General features: G+C 35.9%; 2 protein-coding genes across 5 annotated transcripts; both read left to right on the top strand.

Moving 5' to 3' along the window:
• The first annotated feature begins 13,903 nt into the window (after positions 1-13,903).
• On the top strand, positions 13,904-17,048 carry LOC137708152 (uncharacterized). 4 transcript variants are annotated; one of them, XM_068447159.2, is made up of 6 exons: positions 13,904-14,124; positions 14,237-14,373; positions 15,283-15,536; positions 15,979-16,069; positions 16,551-16,659; positions 16,739-17,048. In XM_068447159.2, the coding sequence occupies exons 2-6, from the start codon at positions 14,369-14,371 to the stop codon at positions 16,790-16,792; spliced, it is 513 nt and encodes a 170-aa protein (XP_068303260.2). In that variant the 5' UTR covers positions 13,904-14,124; positions 14,237-14,368; the 3' UTR covers positions 16,793-17,048. The 4 variants fall into 4 exon arrangements, with proteins under 4 accessions (XP_068303260.2, XP_088545591.1, XP_068303261.2 ...); XM_088689465.1 differs by having other exon boundaries at positions 16,593-16,659; XM_068447160.2 differs by having other exon boundaries at positions 13,910-14,124; positions 15,278-15,536; positions 16,593-16,659.
• Positions 17,049-19,038: 1,990 nt separating this feature from the next.
• LOC137749156 (26.5 kDa heat shock protein, mitochondrial) lies at positions 19,039-26,790 on the top strand. The gene is made up of 3 exons (XM_088689464.1): positions 19,039-20,719; positions 21,153-21,607; positions 26,678-26,790. Exons 1-2 carry the CDS (start codon positions 20,401-20,403, stop codon positions 21,563-21,565), a joined length of 732 nt encoding a protein of 243 aa, XP_088545590.1. The 5' UTR covers positions 19,039-20,400; the 3' UTR covers positions 21,566-21,607; positions 26,678-26,790.
• The last annotated feature ends 263 nt before the right edge of the window (positions 26,791-27,053 follow it).

Below are 27,053 nucleotides of genomic sequence, written 5' to 3' on the forward strand. Positions count from 1 at the left end.
TTTTCAAAACCATTTCAATTATCAAAGATTGTAACACCTCACCGTAAAACCTGTATAATTTCCTAGAAAATAGAATACATATCTATACCACAACCATGCTCAGAATAACAAAACTCACAAATATGCCATGTCGAATATCTCAGCATAAAAATATGTAAACGAGGTGATATAAATCAATGTAAATGATATGTCAGCCGGAGTCACCTAACGTGACCTGTACGGCTGAATCTAGATCATCCATCTAGCCGGAGTCACCTAACATGACCTGTACGGCTCAAATCCACATCTCAACAAATATACCTACACACGAGTCGGAACCACCTAAAGTGGTCTGTACGATATGACTGGGTGTAAATAAGTACGCTCAAGTGCTATGATTACATGAAGACTGTGCGAATAATTGCGGGTCACCTACGAGTCAAAACCACCTATAGTGGTATGTACGACAGGACTGTGCACCTAACTTGGATCCAAGATGAGCGTTTGGTGCGAGAGGTGAGCATCACGTGAAGAACTCTGCCCTAACTCTAGGCGGGAGCACTAACACCGGGGTGCAGGTTTATGAGCTTTCAACACATCTCACATAATCATCAATTCACATAAACAATCTACAATTCACCTGGTACTTACCTGAGCGTCCTCCGCGTCAAATCACAATATGCATATATCATACAAATTCATAATCTAAGCATAAATCAACAGGCATGGCATTTCAAACATAATTTCATTTAAATCAAATTTTTGGGAAAAATCTCAAGTATATAGGTATATACGAAAAACCAAAAGCCCACTCATTGGTATGTGGAAGGGTCGTAACCCCCAAGCCTCGATTGACTGCGCTCGTCTTGAGGATAGGTCTCACCTATATGTGAAACAACTATATAAACGTTAATTTAAAGCACATAAATGAAACTAGCTAATAACTTCTCATACATTGCTCAAATGGGGTATTTGAATATACCAACGTGATCTACTCAACACCACAAACATCCCCATATTTTTAGAAAATTTTTCCGACCACGCAAGCGCCGGCTAAAGCACGGCCATACGCGCCCTCACGAGCGGCCAATCCTAATGGAACAGTTAACAGTAGTTAGGAATATTTCGTTAAAACCTTAACAGAAGTTAACAGCGTTACCTGACACCGTTAGAATATTCCGTCAACTCTGAAGGAATATTTGTCTTCTTCTCTGACGAGCCTCGCCGGTTACCGTCGTCAGCGCCGCCGCCTAAAACTCGAATTTTCGCCGGTTTCTGGAAAAACTTTAAAACTTCATATCTCTTCCATTTCTCAACCAAATTCCATGAAATTTGTCTCAAATTAAAGCTTACAATGAGAAGAACAAAATCTTACCACTTTTAGGACTTAAATCCAACGGAGTCTTGTCGAAAAAACCCACAATAATCCAGCCACTACTACAACTCGATGAACTCGAGCTTCCCGACGTCCAAAACATTTCAAAATTACTCCCCGAGCTTCGTGAAGACATCCTAAAGCTTCCTAGAACCTTAAAACTCACTGAAAATTCCATGATCACAACTGCATGAACAGTGCACCAAATCGAGAACTCTTGGTTCTCAGGTTTTTGAAGGCTTCACGTCCAACCAAGGGTATGGATGAGTGCTTATGCCTGCTAGGAGTCCAAAACCAACCTTCAAAGCTTTGATCCGTGCAAGAAATGATTGGTCCAAGGTTTGTCCGTACAACTGTATAGAATTTGCAGAAAATTCGAAAGGGAGGAGAGAGAAGGTACACTGGTTAAGGGTGGGTGTATATGTGTGTGTGTGTGTTCCAGTTTGCAACCAACCAAAAACAAGAAAACAAATCTAAGTCTAAGTTCCTAATTGGTTCCAAAATATTAGGGACTTAACATATTGGTTCACAACCAAAACTTAAACCACACAACGCCATAAACGTCCAAGGGCAATTTAGTCTTTTCACACCATCGATAAATAATTCGGGAGGGGTTGTCACACTATTTGTAGCCGTTGGATCAAAATCCAACGACCCGTGTGATTTGGTCATGAGGCTTAGCAGGCTGAGCTCAGGAGAGGATCCAATTCCAAAAAATTGGCCCACCAACTTGAGTGTTGCTGTGCAGCAAGAATTTCACTTGCCAGGGACGCGCGAGTGCTGTTGGAGTCGCAAGACAGCTGCAAGCATGGGTTCCAGGGCATATGGGTTTTTTTTTTCTTCTTTTCAACAGTTTTCAAATGAAGGGTCAAGATTCAAGGAGCATAAAAGAAAAGCAAAGGAGGTGGATGAAGGTAGAGCAAAAAAATGAAAGCCAAGGAGGTGGATGAAGGTAGTGAAGTAGACAAACAAATAAGAGAATTTTAATTACGTATTTTGTGAAGAAAAAATTTGGTGTCAAATTTGAATTTTTTTGGTCAAAATGATCATTAAAATATTTTATGACAACGTAATGTGAAATAAATTAAAAAAAGGTTAACACAAACGAAATGTTTGCACCCAATCAAATTATCACATAAAATCATAAAAACTTCAGATTTAGAGATTATACTTTAAGGACTCACCCATTCGAGGCAACATTCCTTTAGGTACAAAGATTTCCTTTAAGTCCCTACATGAGTCCTCATATGTGGTGGTTGAAGTTCCTAAATAGGAATTAATGTGCGAAGGCGGCCAATATATAAACCATATATAGTAAAACCTTCATAAATGAATGTTCGATAAAATAATAATACAATTAAATAATAGAGTCTTCTAGTCCCAACTCGGGCCAATGCACCAAGATAATAACCTCACTAAATGCATATGATAATAATTTTTCCAAAATACTTTAAGGTCCAATGAGTGTATAAAATAATAACTGATGAAATACTTAAAAGAAATAACACATAAAATTCATAATACTATGCTTAAGAATTTTTACTTAACAACTTCTATTTTCTCATTTCAGATTTTTCTCAAAATATGCTTCAATTTTTTGTTTTGTTTTTTGTTCTTTGTTTTTTGTTTTTTGTTTTTTGTTTTTTTGTTTTTTTTTCCTTTTTCGTAACACAAATATGCTTCAGTTTTGCCTTATATTTTTACCTAAACTTTACTGAGCTTCATCTCTAACTTTTTGCCTTTTCTAAAGTCTTTATCTCATTTGGACTCTTTTCAAATGAGACGCCATAGAGACAAAGATATGACAATTGTAATGATTTAAAGTCTCAGAGATTACGTGAATATATAGAGAATTATATTCTATGTACACAAAACATCTTGAAACACTTTTATCTTCTAGGGGATTAATTTTTTTAAATAATCTTAAAAAACCCTAAACCCTATACATGTATCTTTATTATTTTTGGTGGGTGGGTTTTTTTTTTTTGTTTGGGAGGGTGGGCCCTAAATCTGAGTATTCAACACTTCTCGTATCTAAAAGCGTCAAAGTATAGAATTACGAAGAAATGTTGTTTATCCCATACTCAATCCTTCATAAAACCATTCGTTTATATTCTCACACACTCTCATAATAAGTATTGGAATTGCACAATCATCATATATCGATTCACAGTGACAAATTAAACCTAATTAATCCGAATACAATCTCTATCCGATAATCCAAATAATAGAAAATACAGATATGAATTTAGGTTGATTCATTTAGTTTTCTACACCCTATAACATGTACAAAAACTACTTCCCTCGTGTTTGTTGTTTTTTATGTTTTGGGTTTTCCTCTTGGTGTCTTGGCTCAAGTGTCTTTTATGGGTCCTGCATACTCAACTTATGTCACCTCAGGCCCGACTCTCTCTTTGGGTTCCTTTTAGGTCCAAGTTACCTTTTTTATAAATTTTTATTTATTTTTAGTCTTGGAGAGAATTTAGGCTAATTTACAGTCTACACAATGTGTTGGTCATAATTCGATATTAAGCTTGCTTTTTAGGGAACTTAACTTAAAATTTTTTACTTAAAAATGAAAATGAATATCATCATATTATTAGTGATGGGTCAAACTTGACCCTGGAGTCTATTGCCACTTTATGTTGCACTTGGCACAATTCGGATCGGATTGGTTTCATCTCAAAACCATGGCAGAAAGAACGGTTTGATTTTGAAAACATTTAAGGAAACCGAACCAACTCAAACCAATGTTAAACAGTTTGGTTTGGTTTGATTTGGTTTAGGTTATTTGAGCTTAAACCCTTTTTTTACTCATTTTCTCAACTTTTTAAGCTCAATTCCAGTAACAAAAAAAATCAATGATTTGCTACAAATTTTTCTTCTAGTACATCAAACCATCCTCAATTCAACGTAATATTAAACCGATGTTTAGTAACTGTTATAGTTACAACTTAAAAGATCTTGAATGTTCCATCAACCTTCAACGTCATCATCCATACCAAGTTATTAGATAATAAGAACACATGTAAAATAAAATCATTTAAATACCTGTTGACTTTTGTATTTTAGGTAGGATCCCCAATTGATATGTAATTCCGTGTATTCTTATGTAATCACTTGTAATTAGTTTTCTTTCCATTTATGTTAGGGTTGTACACCTTTAAATACCTCTTATTGAGAATAATATATCACAATTTAAAGCATTCTCTTCTTGGCACCAGAGCCAGGTTGAAAAAAAAAAGGAAGAAAAAACCCTAGCTAGATAACACTATTGCGGCTCAGCCGTGTTTGGTTCGCCTTCCTTGATTAGCGAGCTATTATCATCGTTGATATCTTTCGATTAACAAGTGACTGTTGTCGTTGCTACCCTCTCTGAATTTGAAACGAACAGGGAGCGATGCCGTCACTGCTGACCCAAATCTATTGAATCGATTCACTCCGTTGTGTGACGAGCCAGACTTGCTGCCCCGTATCGTTGCAGCCCGACCCGATTTCGCACTAGACCACGACCCTACAACAACTGCTGTCCCATTGTGCCCATAATCCCCAAACTCAGTACGAATTTGTCGTTCCTACACCATATTCGACTTACCCAACCGCAACCTTGAGATTTGTTCCGTACCTGCATCAAACCATCTTGCCTGATTGACTTCTGTTAGCCGCGAAGAACCCACCATCACCACTGCACACTGCTGTTATTGTCCTTGTTGTCTTCTCTATGTGAAGGCTTGAATCACCAACACCACTGCTGCTGTTTGAAGAAATGAAGAAGAAAAAAAGGGAAAAAAAAAAGAGTGGAAAGAAATAAAAGGAAAAAGGAAAAGAAAAAAAAAGAAAAAGAAAAAAAGAATCAAAAGTCCACAGGAGAGAAAAGAATTAGCTAGTTATTAGGCTTTTTTGTTTTTTTTCCTTCTTCGACCATCCTGAATACAACCGAGCTTGGGCGTGGTTTATTTGGGTTTAGGCTTTATGAATCAATTACTCATGTTGCACCCAGAGAAATGGTAAGCCGAACTTGTGGGACCAATCATGACCGGTTCAAGTCGCGTGCATTGGTTGCCGAGGCTAAGGTAGATTTTAACCATACAGGTAATGATGGTAAGGCTTTAAAAGTTTCTACATCTGTTATGAACAGTACATGGATAATTGATTCTGGTGCTATTGAACATATGACTTATGATTCTAGACAGGTACGAACCTTAAAACCATCCACCAATACTATAGTTAGTGTGGCCAATGGTAACATTGTCCCCCATTATTAGGGGAGGCGATGTCTCCATCTTTAATACCTTGAATCTTAACTTTGTACTTGTTGTTCCTTCCTTTGACTATAATTTATTGTCTATCGCTCAAATAATTGTTGCCCTACATTGCCTCGTTATTTTTTGCCCTTCATTTTGTGTTTTTAAGGACATTCAAACTCGCTAGACGATTGGTTATGGTATTAGGAGGGGAAAACTCTATTACTTGGAGTTGACATTAAACAGTTCTCAAAATTTGACTCAAGCTCTTGCCGTGGAAGGATCTCATGAGGAGAGGGATAAAGCTTCGGAGGTATGGTTGTGGCATTGTCGACTTGGACATGCTTCTTTCGGCTATTTACGAAGATTGTTTCCTAGCCTATTGGTTTAGCATGACATTTCTAGCTTTAAATGTGGTGTTTGTAAAATGGCTAAAAGTCATCGTACTTTATTTCCATCTAGTATGAATAAAAGTTCAGTTCCATTTATGGTAATTCATTCTGATGTTTGGGGGCCCATCTAAAACTGCTACGTTTGGTGGTGCTTATTGGTTTATTACTTTTGTTGATGATTGCACACGTATGACTTGGGTCTGTTTGATGAATCCAAAAGTGAAGTTCCTTCTTTGTTTCAACAGTTTTATAAAAGGGTACAGGTACAATATAAGTCACATATACAGGTTCTCAGAAGTAATAATGGCGATGAATATGTTAACTCTGACCTTTGTGCTTTTCTTGATCATCATGGCATTGTTCATCAAACCACATGCCTCTATACTCCACAACAAAATGGGGTTGCAGAACGCAAGAACCGTCAGCTTTTAGAGGTTGTTCATGCTTCTTTGCTCGAGGCTTATCTTCTATTATCCTATTGGGGAGAAGCCCTCACCTCAGCTGCGTATCTCATTAATTGTGTTCCATCTCGATTCGTTGATTTTCAAACACCACTTCAGGCTCTCTCTTCACACATTGATGCTTATACGGTCCCCAATCGTCCACCTCATGTGTTTGGCTGTGTGGCCTTCGTTCATCTCCATAAATAGCAGATGAGTAAGCTTGAACCTCGGGCCTTACGGTGTGTGTTTGTAGGGTATGCCTCAAATAAAAAAGGATATCGTTGTTATCACCATTAGAGGAAAAGGTTGTTTATTACTATGGATGTTGCCTTTCATGAGAACAATATGTACTTTGCCAATCTCGAGGCTTCACTTCAGGGGGAAAATCAAACAGAAGTTCAAATTCTTGATTACACTATTTCGAAGACAGATAATGTGAATGTTTTGGATTAAGTGGTGATGTCTTGGAAATAAGTGGTGATCATTAAGAAGAAAATAATAATGTGAATGAATTGGAAGTAAGTGGTAATATCTTGAAGACAAGTGGTGATCATTCACATGGAAACAATGTTGAAAACTTTGAAAGTAACGAGTTGATTGCACCAGATAACTCACAGCCTTCCTTTCCGCCTGATAGCTCACTGCCAGTTTCCTCACCAGCGGACAACCTTGTGTCGCCAATTACCTCATAATCGATCTCGCCGCCCTTAAGCCCCAATAACCATAATCAATCGTCTTCGATCCCAAATACACCACCGCCACGTCGCCTTCCTAACCGTGTAAATCGAGGTATTCCTAAACCTACTTATGAAGCTGACCCTAAATGCAAAACTAGGTATCCAATGAATAAGCCCAACCCTGAGTCCAATGTGTTATACCAATTAACTAATTATGTGTCTACTAGTCACCTGTCATAATGAAATAAGTCATTTGTGTATCAATTATGTATTGTATCTATTCTTAACAGTGTGCATAAGGCTTTAGTTGATCCACGTTGGCAACCAGCAATGAATGAAGAGTTGAAGTTTTTGAAGAAAAATGCTACCTGGGAGATCACAGACTTGCCATCTGATAAAAAAAACCTGTGAAATGTAAATGGGTTTATACTGTGAAGTATAAAGCTAATGGGACGGTGGATCGCTTTAAGGCAAGATTGGTAGCAAAATGATATACTCAAAAATATGAAATTGACTATACATATACATTTAGTACTGTGTACAAGATTAACACAGTTCGTGTTTTGTTTTCTTTGGCCGCAAATCTTGATTGGCCTTTACAATAGTTCGATGTGAAGAATGTCTTCTTGCACGGAGATCTGACAGAAGAGATTTATATGGATCTTCCATCTAGATGTAATGCTCCTGATAAATACAAAAGAAAAGTGTGCAAGTTGAAGAAATCCTTGTATGGCTTGAAGCAGTCCCCTCAAGCATGGTTTGGAAAATTCACAAAATCTGTGAGAGCATTTGGTTACAAATAAAGTAACTCTAATCATACTTTGTTCCTGAAAAGACAAAATGGGAACCTTACTGCACTTATTGTGTATGTAGATGATATGGTGGTAACAAGTAATGATCTAGAAGAATGTGTGGCATTGCAAAGATGGTGTCTACAAAATTTGAAATGATGGACTTGGATCCCTAAAATATTTTTTAGGGATTGAGGTATCGAGAAGCAGTTTTGGAATTTTCTAGTCTTAGATGAAGTATATTATTGATTTGTTGCACGAAACTAGCATGTTAGCCAATAACTACACCATTAGAAGAAGGATTAAAGCTTAGTGTTGATCTTAATCAAGTACTAGTTGACAGAGGAAGATACCAAAGGTTAGTAGGCCATTTGATGTATTTGGCGCGTAGAAGACCGGACCTTGTGTATGCCTTTAGTGTATTGAAGTAATACAAGCATCATCCTGGAGAACAACATATGAATGCATGATGAGATAATTACGATATTTGAAGGGAAGTCCAGGCAAAAGAATTTTGTTTAAAAGGAATAATCACCATATTGTTGAAGGTTATACTGATGCAGACTAGGCAAGTTCGATTGATGATAGGCACTTAACATCAGGTTACTTTACGTTTGTTTGGGGTAACTTGGTTACTGCTCGTGGCATTGCACATAATCCGGTACAACATGATAGAACAAAGCATGTTGAAGTTGACCGGTTCTTCATCAAAGAAAAATTGGAAGGAAAAATAATTGAAGAACCGACAATAAGAACAGAAGATCAATTGGCAGATATCCTCACAAAAAAAAGCTGTTTCAAGTCACAAATTTTCAAGTTTCTTACACAAGTTGGGCATGAGCGACATATATGCACCAACTTGAGGGGAGTGTTGACTTTTGTATTTTAGGTAGGATCCCCAATTGATATGTAATCCCGTGTATTCTCATGGAATCACTTGTAATTAATTTTCTTTTCATTTATGTTAGGGTTGTACACCTTTAAATACCTCTTATTGAGAAGAATATATCACAATTCAAAACATTCTCTTCTATACCAATATGTAAGTGATTTGGTTCGATTTACACCGATTTACAAAAGGCCAAAGCCGTAATCAAACCAATTCATTATGGTTTAGTTTGATTTTTAGACTGTTGGACTTTATTGGTCAAAACCAAGCAAACTGACCATGACAATTTGGATTGACCAGTTTGGTCGGTTCAGTCTGATTGATGCTCACCCTTAGTTACACACATAATGACTTTTTATGGTATTTTTTACACATTGATTAGAAGGAAAGAGATAAAAGGGTGTAGGAGAGAATGAAGATGGAATAAAATGACCAAAACTATTCAAAAGATTGCTCACACGCATTGCTTGTGAATAAATTTATTAGAAATGATGAGAAGTACTTCTCAGTTTTGTCATGTGTCATTATTTGACGAAAAGATAGATAAAAATGGACATAGATGTAAAGATTGTAACACAGAGTTTAGGTTGTTAATTTATTCATGTAGTAATTGCACAAAATTAGAAAAAACAGTTGAACTCATTTGTGATCTTTACCTCAACGAAGACTCTGTTTTTATGCAACGATGTTCTAAACAAGGAAAGAAAGATATTCTACTATAAGGCCTTCCACAGTGGACCCAAAAATTAAGTGTAATACCAATAATCAAATAATCAAATTCCTACATATTGACTCGTTATGCTTATATAACTAAAAACACAGAGGAAAGACGACTAACCTCATCTTGAACCAATAGCCATGACTACCGAAGTAGAGAGGATGAAGGCCAGTAGCAACACCTAGGTCTTCTATAATGTACCTAGCCGGATACAACTACTAAATGGAAAATTTTTGTGTTGTGTATCTAGGGTTCCATGGACCTTAGTATTTATATTGGGCAGCACATTAGGATTCCGTCCATAAAAAAAAACCGAAATCCTATATATTTCAAGCCTTTAAATTAGATATCAAATTGGTATATAACTCAAACATCCTATTACCCTTATTTGCAGTCTAAGCAATGTTTAAAATATCCACGAAATTGTCAATATTTATGTTGAAAATATCCACGAAATTGTCAATATTTATGTTGAAAATATCCAAAAATTAAGGATTGATATGGAAAGTTAAGAGGAGGGGGGCAATGCAAACTTCACCTTATGTCGACGAGATATAGGAAAATCAATGAATATCGACGATATTTACCGATTCACTGCATAAATTTGTCATAACCTATTGCAAATTTAAAAAAAAATTTATTTTTTTATTTTTTTATTTTTTTTGTTTGAGAATTGTTCTCTAATTTTGACTAAATTTGAATGAATTAATATACCCACCATTGCAAATTTCAATAATTGCCGTCGTGGGCAACCGATATTTATATATCCATCCATAATTTCACAAGTTTGCATATCTATATTTCCACTTATGTCGATATTTTAAACACTGAGTCCAAGACATAGGTTTGTAAGCCTAATATGATATAAGATTTATACAATCTTAGCATTAAACCCTAATCTCACATTCCTATTTAGGACCATTTAAAGTTGATTTATATTGAATGAAAAGCCAACACAATGAGGCGAAAAATGTGATTCTTAAATTTAAGTATAATGTGTGAAAAGATAAACTAACCACATCTAATAAGAGAAGGACAACGACTATACGCTTACTTTGACGACTTTACTCTTGACGTCATGAGTAGACCACATATTACCTCAAAGGAATGTGACATTAGTATGCCTTGTGGATAATATGCCCTTGAAATACCAATATATCATGTGTACACTAGGTCACCAATGATATATCATGCTATTGAGCCATACCTGACCCAATGGTGGGAAAAAAACTACTCTTCAAAGTCTCCCCTTGGGTATCCAGTATGCCAGGATTATGAAGACTGGTCTGCACCATCAAGGATTGGCCAGTATGGTCTGCAACCTCCTTTCCCAATTGCCTGCTAGGGTTTAATCTCTATAAATAATCAGGTCAAACAAAGGAAATGGTGATCGCCACTTACTACTTAAAACTCTCTAAGTTCAATTTTTCTCTCAAACTACTTAAAACTCCCCCTTTTTAGGGTGTTCATCAACCAAGCTAACGATGCTTGTTCTTTTGTGTAGGTAAAATTTCATCAAATCAACTATGTACAAAATTTGCATCCATATAATATATTGAATGTATAAGTGTGATTCATATACAACAAATGACAATAGTGAAAAAATAGATAATTAATCGTAAAAATAGAAGAAAAAAGTAGACGAGTCCCATATTTTATGTATAAAACTACTCCCATCAAACTCACATCATGTAATACGAATGAAATTTATAGTGTCTAGCGTAATACGAATAAAACCCATACTGTCTTATTCTTATATATAGATATCACACTCAACTAAACCAATGTGGAAGGCCTAAGGGGAGATTAGGCTATGCTACACAATGGGACAACCACTTACTAAGTATCAATCTTAAAACAAGATACGTTATTGTCATCCATGTAAGTCGAACGTGAGACATCTGACTTAAAGTGACAGCTAGACGGTAATACTAGTTGGTATGAGTGGGTTAGCAAAACCGAAAGATAAATGAGAAAAAAAAAAAAAAAAAAAGAGTTGAGAGAGGATGGAAATTGGAATGTGACATAGGCAGCTGTAGATGAATGGATAAGGTGGGGTAATTGCTAAGGGTTTGGCCTTTGGGCTTTTAGGTTGAGAGTCTTTAGATAGATTTTTAGTTTGGATATAGTATTTATAAAACAAGGGCCAAATAATTAGATTTAAAAAAATTAACATAGACAGGTTGGTGCAATTCTGACAATTTTTGAAAATTAGAAACTGGAACAGGAACCATTGCAAACCGGTTCGATTCCGGTCCAAGTTTGAACGGTTTTGGTCAACCTAGATTTTTACTATTTTTTTCATCTGATTGGGTTCAATTTCATTTTTTCGATTTTTTTGCGCACCCCTATCTGCAAGGCTGTAACACCGCGGTGCCATCAGTTCCATGAGTAATAACATTTCCTATATCCAACTTAGCTAAATCAATCTCCCACTCTTCCATTTTTGCATTCACCACCCTTCTCTCTTAACCTCTCCTCAAGTGCTTCTCCAACTGGATATCTCAACTCTTGAAATCGATCTTATTAGCATGAAAAAACACTTACTCAACCCTTCCTCCCACATCCTTCCCTTCGAATCCAAATTGCTTGACCCTTGAACTCCCTCAATTTCCATTTTTTCACGAACTTTCCCAACTTTTACTCAAAATCGAACTTCAAAAATTGCTATATTATTTTGTTCTAAAATATAGCCATGTGGAGGACTTACCTTGATGGTGAGGTCGGAAGAGTCGAAGACAAAGTCTGGCAATTTGGAGAGGTCACAGTGAAGAAGGTGGTGACATATCACATAAGAGGAGGGAAGCGTATTGCGGTAAATTGAGCGACGTGGGAGGGCCAACGGTGAGCGAGTTAGGCGAAGTGTCAGGTGTGTGACGTCAAGACGAAGGAGTTCTGAGTTTGGAAGTGAGCAACAAGGTCAAGGTATTGAGTTTGAAATTTGGAGTCTGGAGACTGGAAGCAGGGTATTGACTATTGAGTCTAGAGTCTAGAGTCCGGAAAGAGGAGAGGAGGAGGGGTGTATTAGTTTGGTATAGTATAATACATAAAACAAGGTCATTTTAAGGGTTTTGATGTTGGTTCAGTTCGTTCGAACCACTAAAATCGAAACTGAATCAATAAATTATAATTTGGTTTGATTTTTTTACAATTCAATTTAATTCGGTATTCGGTATTCGATTTCGTTTTTTTTTTTTTCTTTTAGAGCAACTTTAGCCCTTTTTTTAGGTTGGTCCAAAGCCTAAAAAAATAGTTTGGCACACGAAAAATCCACACGATCTCTAAAAAGAGGCTGGCCCAAAGTCCACCCTAGTTTGTAGGCCGGCCCAAAATGGGCTAAGGTAGGAATCGACCTATATGGCGTCATGCTGATGCCAATGAACAACAGATTTTTTTTTTTTTTTTTTTTTTTTTTTTGCGTCAGGTGCATGAAAAACACTCGCACATGGGCGTGCGTCCTCGACAACACGACAGAGGCTAGGCCCACGCTACAGGCACACTAAAAAGGCACGGGACATGGGTCACGTGGCTTGGCTACGGCCGTTGGATTTCTAACGGTAAAAAAAAAATTTGAATTTCAAACCCAACGGCTAGTGAAGTCGCAAAATCTGGGCCGTCCGATTCCTCGATCAATGGTCTAGGTTTTTTGACCAAAAAGCTTGAAAAAAAAAATGTCAAAATTATTACCATTGGCCACGTGTCCAATTTTGGGCTGTTGGATTTCAATCTTTTTGAAATCCAACGGTCCAGACTAATTAACTTATTAAAAATTGTTTAAAAATACAAAACAAATAAAACAAATTCTTTTTTAATTTTTTTCTATACTTTCTAATAATGACACATGACATAACAAGATTAGTTAAAAATCATATTCGAATTTAAAAATAAAATAATTTTTTATTATTTTGTAAAAAAATTAATAATATTTTAATACGAATTGACTACACTTTGGGCCAGCTTATTTTTTGAAAATAAAGATGTACTTGGTCAATTACTGTCCATCAAAGTTAATTACTATATTTATTTAGGTGAATTAAATAGACATTGCTCTTAACCTATTCCAACTAGTTGGTACCTGACGAATACTACTTTTGACTTTATCAAAAGCATGTCTTTTTGGCTGATGCTATTCACACACGCTTTTTTATCTCTCACGCATTCCCTCTTAATTTTTATCCTTTGTTCTTCTCCAATTCTTTCAATTCGACGGTCAAAAATTGAATATGTGGAAGGTAAAAAGAGACGTGGGATAACACAACCCTTCTTTTTTATCAGTATCAAAAGCTTTTATACGTGGTCAAATTTATGGTGGGGAAATGTAAAAACATGTACGGTAAATTAGCGAGTACAAGCCCCACGAAAACTAATTAAATGGTGGGGAATCGAAGCTCCCACGCACGAATCCCATTATATAAACTTTCCATCTCGATCGTACATTTGGTGTTCCGTTTCTTGCCCTTGCTATTGCCATCGAAGAACCAGAAGAAGGAAAACTCAAAGAATCCAAAGGGCCATCCCTTCTGGGGTTCTTTGCTTCAAGAAGTGGGTGCCTTTGGATTTCGGTTTCAGGAATGAGAGCAAGAGACTGATATCAAAGCAGAAACATTTTCTCACGGGTCAGTCTCGGTGTCATCAAATATTCTTCCTTTTTATCTTAATTTTTTTCTTTTGGTGAGTTTCAACCGTTGGATTGAGACCCATGTGTTGTTTTTTTGTTTGAATTCTCAGGAGGAGGGGCTCTCTGGTTTTTCTTTCCTGCAATCGGTTTTCCATCGGATTTTGTTGCTGATTGGTTTTACATTTTCCTGGGAAAATCCTTAGATCTGATACTGCTTTCTGGGTCTTCCTTGTATTGCATGCATGGGGTAAGTTTTCTGATTCCTTTTCTGGATTTGGAAATTTTATTGGATAGGTAGTTCAATGGGATTTCTGGGTGTTCTTCATTTGTTATCTTTGTGGAGTAAATTAGATTCAGTTGTACTTGATTTGATTGGGAGGCAACTAAGAGTAAATGGATTGCATTTTAGCGTTGCGAATTGATGAATCGAAGATGGGATTTTGGGATTTATACTTGCATTTAGTTTTTGGAATTTCACCAACTTATTAGCTTAGCCTAGTGATATGATTGTATGTGGTTAAGTAAAGCTAAAAGGTTTTCAGATTTATTCTTTTGTGAAAACAGGAAACACATAGAAATTGGGAATTTATACCGTTGGACTTGAAATTTTATTTTATCAACGGGTTATGATTCAATTAGATTAAAGTCAATCCAATCAGATGCCAATCAGAGGGGATTCAACATCTCTTTGGTAATAATGTTGGTGGAATGAATATCGTTGGATAATATCTAATAGAGCCGTCCCAACGTGGTTCCTTTGATGATTTCGATTTTGGAATTTGGCTGTAACCTGTAAGCATATCCTGATTAAGAGGTTTAGCAGAGTACTCATGGCTAGTAATGATATCAGGAGCTGGAGTTATGTTAGTGCGGGGGATTTGTATTCTTTTTTGCTTATGTGGAGCCCTTTGTAATTATAGTCGAGGACATTTTCTGCCCAGTGTTCACTTGCCATACTACACATTTGTATCGACAATGCAAGTTCTTATCTTTTTGAAGAAATAAAATGTTCTGTTTTGTTTGTTGTCTTTGCCTGTTCTTTCTTGGGGTGATGGTTTGCAAATCTATCATATGATTTTATGTTTAGTTAGTATTGTTAAATTATATAACTGTATATGATTTCTAACAGAATCAGATGTGGTTTGTAACAGAGCAGTGGTTGTCTAGCATGCCATAGTAAGAACGCACTGAAAACTAAAGTGAACGAGCCACCGAAAGGGTTGTTAAACGAACGTCGGACTGAAAAGAAACCAAGCATATCAGAGGATTTCTGGACCACCAGCACGTGGGATATGGACAACAGTGCAGTTCAGTCCCAGGGAAGCATCTCATCAATCAGCACAAACCAGACGCTTGATCCGCATGGTGGCTCTGGCAGCAATAGCACCCCTTCTGAATTTGTAAATCATGGCAAGTTCTTTACTTATTTGTTGCTTTTTAAGGTTTTATTAATCTCTGGGGATTTCATGTTCACATTTCTGAGAGTCGATTTTTCACATTGGAAATTGGTTTAATGACTTATTATCAGGTGGGTCATGTACAGACTCCTCATGACATTCCAAAGACTCCGCCGCTTCGGCAGTATAATCACCTGTAATGAAGTCAACTAATTATGTGTTACTAACAACCCTGTTTCCCCTTTTATTTTGAACTTTTTCCTATTAAATTTCATTACAAATATAATCTTGTAAGGGTTTTTTTTACAGTTACTGTACTTTCTATGGTTTCAAGAAGGACGTACAACTGTTATTCTTGTCATTTTGTGTATCTTGCTATCATATGTTTTTTTTTCCTTGACGAATGTGTGTGTGGATCCTTGTTTAAGTTATATTACTTGGGATTTGTGGTGCAGGTCTTCTTCTCTGGAACCAGACTAGGCACCGTTGGGTAGGGAATAAAAAGTCTGAGAGCCCATCAAAGAAAATTCGAGAACCCAAATTAAGGTAAGTTGCTTCTGCTGTTCTTTATCGATTCAAGCTCATTGGACCTCTTATGCTTAGATCTGCCAGAAAGAACTATTTGTTCATAGGACCTCTTGCTTAACCAGATACATGCTAGACGATTGAATACAACCTGTCTTTCACATTCATCAGTGAATTTTTAAAAATAAAAAAGATAATAATTTTCCCAAATGGGAATTGTTATTGGCACTCTGAAAATCTCATTTTGCACTCCAGCTTTCTATAATTAGAAGGAAAAATACACTTTTGAGGAGTGTAGAATGAGATTATTGGAGTGCTAATAATAGTTCCCCATAACGCTAGTTTTATTCATGAGAACACTATGAATGCAAGGATTTAATCATTCCAAGTTGCATTGCATGTACTAACTGGGGATTGGGAAATTGTCCGTTGAGTGCTTCTTTCACTCTCAAGTGTAAAGTAGGCTATGGGTACTCATAAGTACCTTTCTGTACTTTGTCAGCACTCATTGTCTCAGCATGGTTAAATCATTGTGCCCTTGCAGTTGGAATGCGTCGTATGAAAGTTTACTAGGGAGTTCCAAGCCTTTTCCTCAGCCTATTCCTCTCCCGGTGAGCCCCTGCCCCTGCCTGCCCGCTATTATCCTTAAACACACTATCTAATTTGTTTTCCTGGTTCCTACATTAACAGGAAATGGTAGATTTTCTCGTGGATATTTGGGAGCAAGAAGGGCTGTACGATTGAGCGGCAGAGGTACTAGAGATTTTTAAGCTGGCTAGTTGCGAAAGTTCATCCAGGTGTTTGTAACACTATTACTGCCTCCTAGAAAATAGGCATGCTTGTGCATCATCAACTATCACATCATTTTTTGCTTGCTTGTTCTTGGATTTTAACTCTCGCGGCATTTTAGATGCGCCCTTTGTCTACATTTTCATTTTCAAACTGATTTTATAGGATTGGTTTCTTCCACTGATCTTAGTGGGGGGTTTTGGAAGACGAAGATTGACCTTTGTCTACACTTTCCTTTCATTTTCATCATCCGCCCCCATGCTGTATCTGCTTCGGTGTTCATTTCTGTTTATATCTGGGACCGAACCCACTTTCTTTGCTAGTTATTGGTCAAAGTGGAAATATGATTTCTCTGAAATTGTGCATAGGGTTGTAAATGAGTTGAGCCAAATCGAATATTCAATTGGGATTTTAATTATTTTGATGATCTTAGGGTATTCAATCAGGATTTTAAGTGATTTTATGAAATTCGAAGTGTATTCAATTAGGTTTCAAGACAACTTATTAAAATCCTTAAAAATTCAAGTATATTCAATTAGGATTTTAAAGGTAAGTGGTCCTTTACCATAATGATGGAAATGAGTTAAGTCATTGCATGACGGTGTGGGTTTGAACCCGGTCGGTGGTTAATCTAACAAAATTTATTGTTTGACAAAAAAAAAAAAAAAAGTTAGGATGTTTAAGAAGTATATAACATTCAAGGTGTATTCAATTAGAAATTGATTTTACATTTTGTTTGGATGAATAAATTTAAGATTACTGAGGAATTTTAAAATGACGAAAATTGAAATTACGGGATTTTATTTTCTAAAGCTTGTGAATTTTTTTGTTTGGTTAACTAAAAAGAACAATGTAATTGAATACGGAATTTGTTATTTTTAAACTCTTAATCATATAAATGATGCTTATTTACATTGAATTTAATCTTAGCAATTGAAAATCCCAAATCCCATATTTCAAGTTTTTTTTTTTTTTTTTTTTTTTTTTCCCACATAGAAATTCTAAATTTCTATATTTATGAATCTAAACAAGAGAATTAGTGCATGCTAATTTATAAATCTGACTTTAATCGAAATTCCAAGTTTATTTCCCTCGTCCAAAAATAAATTTGAAAAAGTTGAGGAATTCAACCATCTTCAATGGAGATTTTAAATTTTGAATATAAAATTTAAATTTGGCGGCTCATGTGATATTTTTACATATTTTAAAATTTTACTTTCTATCCGATATGTTAAATTAAATTATTATTTTATTACATTAAAAAATAAATTATTAAAAAAATAAAAAAAATTAATAACAGACATTTAATTAATTATTAAATGGCACCGTCCACCTTCGTTGATTTTTTATTTTTATTTTTTTATATGTGTTTGAACCAAAAGGAATTTCATTAGAACAGGGGGACCTCCGGCGAGAAACAAAGGGAGAATGGCACAGACGCCAAAACCCCAAAACAGCGTAAAGAAACCAAGAAAATACAATTAAACTCAAGAAAAACCCAGTAGCTCGACAAGGACGGAAGGCGAGGATAAGGAGACCTTTCGTCGGTTGAAAAAAAAGAAAGATGTACAATATAAACAAATAACCAATAAAAATTTAATAACAAACATTTAATAATTAATTAAAAAATATTTGAAGTTGCTGTCAAATTTGATAGTAGCCTATTTTCTGCCAAATTATGTCATCGCCACATAAGAATTGTCATTTCGGTTAGAGAGTATTAGTGTTGTTGTTGTTGTTGTTTTTTTATTTTTTTATTTTTTTTTATTTTTTTTATTTTTTATTTATTGTTATAGATGATTTGGACATTTTGACATCTCTCTTGGAGATGCTCTTAGAGGGAATTAGAGAGAATTTGTAGTGTAATTTACTCATTCACCAATCTTACCTCTCCCTATGAGATTTTGATTTTGAGGGAATTGAATTAAAATTTTATATAGAATATCTACAAATCAAGTAAACTCTATAAAAATCCATGAATTTATAAATCTTTTGAAATCTCTCAAATTCCCAATTGAATACCCCCTCTTAGTCTGCACATTTAGTTTCTAGCATTACCCCTTACTTTAAGAAGTTGGTTCCGTTCTTTAATATATGAAATATATTTTTATGGATAATATTAGAGAGACCAAATTTTAAGCCAAATGATGTGTAATCATAAAAAAAACAAGTATGTTAATTGACAGTTAATTAATAATTCAATCATCTATAATTGTATAATTTGATTTGCAAGTTTGGTTCAAAAAATTTGATCTTCTTAGCATTATCATATTTTTATTGTGGTCTTTGGTCCAATTAGTATGACTTTCTTGGCCCTTCGTTGCATATGATTTTGGGGTTAATTGTCAAAAAGTCATTTCATTTATGATAAAAACGGGTGCTGTTATTATCATTTTTTTTAAATAAAAAATTATTGTGCACTTTAAGCTATATGTAGAAAGAAAAATTACATTTTGAAGAATGTTAAGGGGGCTCTTTCAAATCCACTTCTACTTGAACTCTCTACCATCTTATAGTTTAACGTCAATTTTTGTGTAGATTTAATGAGCATAAGAAAAAGGCAATGTGCTAAGAGAGAAATATAACTAATATTCCTCTCTACGAGTAAACCTTGTGTAAAGATAGCTATAAAATTTAATATGAATAAAATAACTTTGATGAAAAATAGTAAATTTTGTTTTAAAATGAAGGTGTTATCCATACACTCATTTACACACCGCTTTTTAATTTTTATCTTTCTATTTTTTTTTTAAATTTATTTAATTCAAAGATTGAAAATGTAAAGAATATATAAGAAACAAAAAGAAGTGTACAGCACCACCCTTTCAAAATAATCTTACAAAAAGTCTTTAACATATCTTAGGTTGGATTATTTCTCAAAAGAGTAATGCTTGAGAGACTAAATTTGTAGGATAAATTTTAAAACTAAATAACGCATCATTAATAGAAAATAAGAATGTTTACCAATATTAAGTAATAATTCAATTATTAATTTTTAAGTTATCTAATTCCCTTAGCATTATCCCTTAGTAATCGTTAATGTAAAAAGCAAGAAAGTAAACATAGTGAAAAGACGTGGGATCAGGTGCATTTCCCTTGGCTCCATGGAAACACTTAGTCAAACAAAAATAATATTTTTATCACATTTTTAATATTATATTTATATTATTTCTCTCATAAAAATATAACTCTCGTTTATTCATAAACTTTACTTTTAATTAAAAAAAAAAGTACAAGTATACGAAATGCGATAAACGTAGCATTTCTCTTCAATTGATCGTGCTTGTGTTAAACCTTATCTCATGACATGTTTGAGAAGGATCGAAGAACTTCGATAGGAAAAGGAAAGAATTATCAAGAACCATCCTTCAAATTGTGACGTGTCCACTATTCCACGCGCCAGAACTTGTCAGACTCTTCTACACACTTGTCTAAAACCCAAGCGCAATTCTCTCTAAATTCAGTCACTGCCCTCCTCCTTTCTCCATCAGCAAACATCCTAACAACAAATACCCACAAATCCTAAATCTTCATAACCCTTGAGTTAACTAAGTTATCTTTCAATGGCTTTGGCACGTTTGGCGTTGAAGAAGTTGCACCAGAGCCAAAGGGTGCTTTCTCCACCACCTTTTTCTGCTGCTTCTTCTCTTCTAGGTCACGGTGTTGGTGAGAGGACAGTTGGTGGAGAGTGCAGAGGCAAAGTTGGCAATGAGATTGCGAAGAGGTTTTCTACGGCAGCTAACGACAAGGCATCCGATGAGAAATCAGAGAACAAAGATGTCGCTGTGTCTCAGGGCAAAAGGTCGAGGTTGTTCCCTAGAAGGCAACGCAGAAGGGGCCTTTGGAGGGACAATGACAGAGACTTCGCCCCTTCGCTTTATGGTACTTTCCTTCACTCCTCTACAATTTTATTTTTCTTGCTAGTCTTTGATGCTAAATTTTCTCATACGTACTAGTATATTTTGTTGTCAGATGGTTAATTAATCGAAATATCTTATTAACAACATACTTTCAATTTGAATCATTGATTATTTCAACTCCTCTTAAAATTATATATGTTAGACTGTGAACATGTATAATTCAATTGACAGCCCGACATTTTATTTTAATATTATGTTGTTAGACTATGAACATGAATTATCGGTTATTTACCTTATTGTTTAATTGTATTTAAATGTGTGATTCATATTCACTGTATGCAGTGTGTCACCTTGTTTTTCAAAGTCATCTCTCAAATATGACTTTTGATGAAATGGTTGTAAAAGCACAGCGCAAAGTGAAATTTCTAACGAATTAATTCTTTTGGACTTCCTAGAATTCTTCCCCTCAGGCCTTGGAAATGCACTTGTGCAAGCAACTGAGAACATAAACAGGCTGCTTGACAACCTAAACATATCACCATGGTCGCTGTCCGGGCGTGTCAAAGAGCAAAACGACAGCTACAAACTGCGGTATGATGTGCCAGGGCTTGCCAAGGAGGATGTGAAGATCATTGTTCATGACGGGTTTCTGGAAATCAAGGGAGAGCACAAAGACGAGTTCGAGGAAGGGTCGGATGATGAGTATTGGTCATCAAGGAGCTATGGTTACTATAACACAACTCTCAGTTTGCCTGATGATGCCAAAGTTGATGATATAAAGGCAGAGTTGAAGGATGGGGTACTGAGCATAACCATTCCTAAAACTGAGAAGCCTAAGAAGGAGGTGAAGGAGGTCAATATAAATTGACGGGGAATCTGATCGATCGAAAATGATATATTTGTGTATGTTGTTGAATTATAAGTCTATAGCTGACTCTTATTAATGAAAATAAGATGAGCTTAATGTGTGTATTCACTTGAGCATATCTGCCAAGTGTAAAGTCAAAAGATGTAAGGTCATGAGTGCCATGTGTTGTTTGATCTATGTAATTAGTTAGATGAGTGACTAAGATGAAATGTAGTGTTTTGTGTGGTCCTAAAGCTAAGGCCATCAGTTAATGTAAAGCAGTGTTAGTGCTCATTTTCTGATATAGAAGAAATATTCCTTTGAAAAACTTTAGCAAGAGAGAACAAAGAAAAGAAAAAAAAAACTTTCGTTTCAGCTTCTTCCATCTCTGTTTTGTTTCTGTTCAGCTTTCTGTAGATAAAACCCATCGAAATCAAGTTACACTAACATGGCCTCAGAGCCTGGTTTCGATTAGATCTGGGCGTGTTCTGTGAACTCAAACATCACCGTGTTTGGACTCGGTGAAGTTTGCCGGAGTTTGTCTATGATTTAAGAACTACGTGTTTCTGGATTCACACAAGCTCACGATGGCTGGATCTGGGAGTGCTGAAATGAGGACTCCGATCTTCTCCGGTGAGAACTACGAGTTCTAGAGAATCAAAATGGTTACCATTTTCAAGTCACATGGACTATGGAATCTGGTGGAAAAAGGGATTTCGGTTTCCGATTCGAAGAAGAAGAAAGCTAAGACTGATGAAGATATAGATGTTGATGCTGACGATGATGAGAAAATGGCTGCAATCTTCATGAAAGATGCAAAAGCTCTCGGAATCATTCAAAGCGCAGTCTCCGATCAGATCTTCCCTCGAATCGCAAACGCAGACTCAGCAAAAATGGCATGGGATCTGTTATATGGCGAATATCATGGTGGGGATCAGGTAAGATCTGTGAAACTCCAAAATCTTAGACGAGAATTTGAATACACTAGAATGCGTGATGATGAATCCTTGACTGGGTATCTTACTCATTTAAATGATCTGATTAATCAAATGAAGACGTTTGGTGAAACTCTGTCAAATGAGAGATTAGTTCAGAAGGTATTAATCAGTCTCACTAAGATATATGATCCTATATGCTTAGTGATAGAAAACACCAAATGTTTAGAATATGTTGAACTGCAAAAGGTACTAGCTATATTGAAGAGTCAAGAGCAGAGGTTTGATTTGCATTCCTCAGATGCAACTGAGAGAGCATTTTCTTCTCTTACTGTTAATTCAAAAGGGCAGAATCGAAGTTATGCTCAGTCTAGTACTTTTAAACCACAGAGAAATTGGAATAAAAAAGCTAAGAAGTGGGATTCAAAACCAAAGTTTCAGTAAAAATCATTCACAAATGTTGCACAGAATAGTACTTCCTCACAGGTTATGGGTCAAGAGAGTGTAAAACCTCAATGTAAAGTGTGTTCAAAGTTTCATTATGGTGAATGTAGATATAAGGGGAAATCCAAGTGCCATAACTGTGATAGATTTGGCCATTGGGCCAGAGAGTGTACTGTTGGAAAGTCTGTTCAAAAGGCAAACTGTGCAAGTCAAATGGAAGTGACAAGAAACATATTTTATGCAAATTGTGCAGTTGCTGAGACTAAGGTTAATGGAGATTGGTACATAGATAGTGGCTGCAGTAACCATATGACAGGAAATGTTGATTTTCTTGTTGATGTGAATACAAATGTTGCAGGGAAAGTTCAAATGCCAACAGGAGTGTTAGTTAATGTGGCAGGAATGAGATCACTGGAAATTGAGACTAACAGAGGAAGAAAATACATCCGAGAAGTCATGTACTTACCTGGTTTGAAAGAGAATCTATTAAGTGTAGGACAAATGGATGAGCACGGATATTATCTTGTGTTTGGTGGACATATGTGTACTGTTTTTTATGGTCCTTCTCTGAAATGTCAAATTATCCGTGTAAAAATGAAAGAAAACAGGTGCTATCCTCTATCTCTACGGCCTGAGAAACAACTTGTGTTGAAGACTAGTTTTGCTCATTGTTCTCTGACTTGGCACAGAAGATTAGGTCACCTAAACTTTGGTGGAATCAAGAAATTGAAGGATAAAGACATGGTTCATGGTTTACCATATCTAGATGAGTATGACAAAGTTTGTGAAGGCTGTCAATATGGTAAGCAACACAGAGAAAGGTTTCCTAGTGGTCAAGCACAAAGAGCAGGTGCTCCACTTGAATTGGTTCATGTTGATTTGTGTGGACTGATGAGAAACGAGTCTACTGGAGGAAACAAGTATTTCATGTTGCTTGTAGATGATGCAACCAGGATGATATGGGTGTATTTTCTTAGATTCAAATCTGAAGCTCTTACTTGTTTTAAGAAATTCAAGGCCATGACTGAGTTGCAAAGTGGTATGAGGGTAAAATGTGTAAGGAGTGATAGAGGAGGGGAGTTCTTATCAAATGAATTCAATCAATACTGTAACACAGAGAGAATCCAAAGGCAACTGTCTCTCTCTTACACTCCACAGCAAAATGGAGTGGTTGAAAGGAAAAACTGAACTGTGATTGAAATGGCCAAGTCTATGCTTCATGACAAAGGAATGCCTTACTATATATGTGCAGAAGCTGTGCACACTGCAGTATATATATTAAACAGATGTCTTACCAAATCACTGGATAGCATAACACCTTTTGAAGCTTACAGCAAAAGGAAACCAGGTATTGCTCATTTGAAGGTTTTTGGCTCAGTTTGTTATGTTCATACTCCATCCGAGCTAAGACACAAGCTAGAACCCAAGAGTATAAATGGAGTCTTTGTTGGATATGCAAAATGTGAGAAAGGGTACAGAGTATTTGATCCAATCTCTAAAAGACTGATCCTGTCAAGAGATGTTGTGTTCGATGAAAACTCAGCTTGGGATTGGGAAAGAAGCACAGAAAGACATATGTCACTGCCTATTTATGAGTTTGACTCTGTTGATACATCAAGAAGTGAGAATACAGAAAATGATACTCAAGTTTCAAGTGGTTTATCATCTAGCATATTGGAAGAAGCTGCAAGTGGTATTGATGATACACAGATCAACTCACAATCAAGTGCAGGAGTGAGTGACACTCTATCATTTGATCATACTCCATTAAAATGGAGAAAGCTGGATGATGTACTTGCTCAATGTAATATGTGCATTATAGAACTAGAGAAATATGAAGATGCGGCTAAGGATGAATCTTGGATGAATGCTATGAAGGATGAGCTCTCCATGATTGAAAAGAATGCAACCTGGGAGTTAGTAGACAAGCCAAGTAACAAGCCTATAATTGGAGTAAAATGGGTGTTTAAAACCAAACTCAACCTGGATGGAACTGTGCAAAAGAATAAGGCAAGGCTTGTTGCAAAGGGATATGACCAGAAACCAGGAATAGACTACAATGAGACGTTTGCTCCTGTTGCTCGGTTAGATACAATTAGAACCCTTATAGCATTGGCTGCACAAAAGAGTTGGAAACTCTATTAACTTGATGTCAAATCTGCTTTTTTAAATGGTGTTCTAGAGGATGAGGTTTATGTAGAGCAGCCTGATGGTTTTGTAGCTAAAAGGGAGGAAGACAGAGTATATAAACTTCACAAAGCCTTGTATGGTCTAAAACAGGCACCACGAGCCTGGTATGAAGAGATTGATACATATTTCTCACAGTGTGGTTTTACAAGAAGTTTAAGTGAACCAACACTGTACATCAAGGCAGAAGAGAAAGACATTTTGATTGTGTCGATCTATGTGGATGACATAATCTATACTGGGAGTAACAAACAAATGCTTGAAGAATTCAAGGAAGACATGAAACGAAAGTATGAGATGACTGATTTGGGTCTTCTCTATCATTTCCTTAGAATGGGAATAATTCAAACAACTTCAAGCATTTTCATCCACCAAAAGAAGTATGCAAGCTCTTTATTAGACAAATTTGGTCTAAAAGAGTGCAAACCTGTGCTTATTCCACTGGTTGCAACTGAGAAGTTAACCACGGATGATGGAAGTGGTGCAGCAAGTGAAGAGTTATACAGAAGTATGGTGGGAAGTCTCCTATATCTCACTGTAACCAGGCCTGATATTATGTATGAATCCAGTCTGTTAGCCAGATTTATGCACTGCCCTACCAGTAAGCATGTTGGAACTGCTAAAAGAGTGCTAAGATACATTAAGGGCACACTAGATTATGGTCTGGAATATGTGAAAGGTAAGAACTCAATGTTAATTGGGTTCTGTGACAGTGACTGGAGTGGATCAATTGAGGACAGTAAAAGTACTTCTGGTTATGCCTTCTCCTTTGGCATTGGAGTATTCTCATGGGCATCCGTGAAGCAAAATTGTGTAGCTCTTTCCACCGCAGAAGCAGAGTACATCAGTGCTTCAGAAGCAACTACTCAAGCCATTTGGTTGAGATTTGTTTTTAAAGACTTTGGTGAATTTCAAACCGAAGCCACTCCAGTGCACTGTGACAACACCTCAACAATTGCAATCACCAAGAACTCTGTGTTCCATCAAAAGACCAAACACATTAGCAGAAGATACCATTTCATCAAGGATGCACTGAAGGATGGCATCATTGATCTGGTGTATTGTCCAACCAATGATCAACTAGCTGATATTTTCACAAAACCTCTACCTAAAGATCGGTTCAATTATCTCAGGAGCATGCTTGAAGTGAAATCAGCTCAAGACTTAAAGGGGAGTGTTGAATTATAAGTCTATAGCTGATTAGTATTAGTGAAAATAAGATGAGCTTAATGTGTGTATTCACTTGAGCATATCTGCCAAGTGTAAAGTCAAAAGATGTAAGGCCATGAGTGTCATGTGTTGTTTGATCTATGTAATTAGTTAGATGAGTGACTAAGATGAAATGTAGTGTTTTGTGTGGTCCTAAAGCTAAGGCCATCAGTTAATGTAAAGCAGTGTTAGTGCTCATTTTCTGATATAGAAGAAATATTCCTCTGCAAAACTTTAGCAAGAGAGAACAAAGAAAAAAAAAAAAAAAAAAACTTTCGTTTCAGCTTCTTCCATCTTTGTTTTATTTCTGTTCAGCTTTCTGTAGATAAAACCCATCGAAATCAAGTTACACTAACAGTGTGGTTGTGTATTTGTTCATGTTGAGATGACTCCCCATCTTGTTGAAAGATCTGTGTTTTAAGATTATGAATAAACATTTGCGACAACTCTTATGGTAGCCCTTCGAATCAATTCAACTTTATTTTTTTCTCTTTCAGATGATAGGTGATTAAATTCAATTTTTTTTATTATTTTTTGCACCATCACTTTTCTTAATAGTCAGAAAGGATTTTAAATGGTATATATCTAGGGTGGTGTTCAATCAAAATTTGTGAATCTTGAAAGTTTAGAGTATTCACTTGTTATTTTAAAGGAGTTAGATACAATTCCTAGAAATTCAGGATTTTAAATAGTGTATATCTTTTCTCTTTCGTTCACTAAATACAATAAATTAT

The sequence above is a fragment of the Pyrus communis genome, chromosome 17 (assembly GCF_041283825.1).
Source record: "Pyrus communis isolate YQ-2024b chromosome 17, ASM4128382v1, whole genome shotgun sequence".
Taxonomy (NCBI): domain Eukaryota; kingdom Viridiplantae; phylum Streptophyta; class Magnoliopsida; order Rosales; family Rosaceae; genus Pyrus; species Pyrus communis.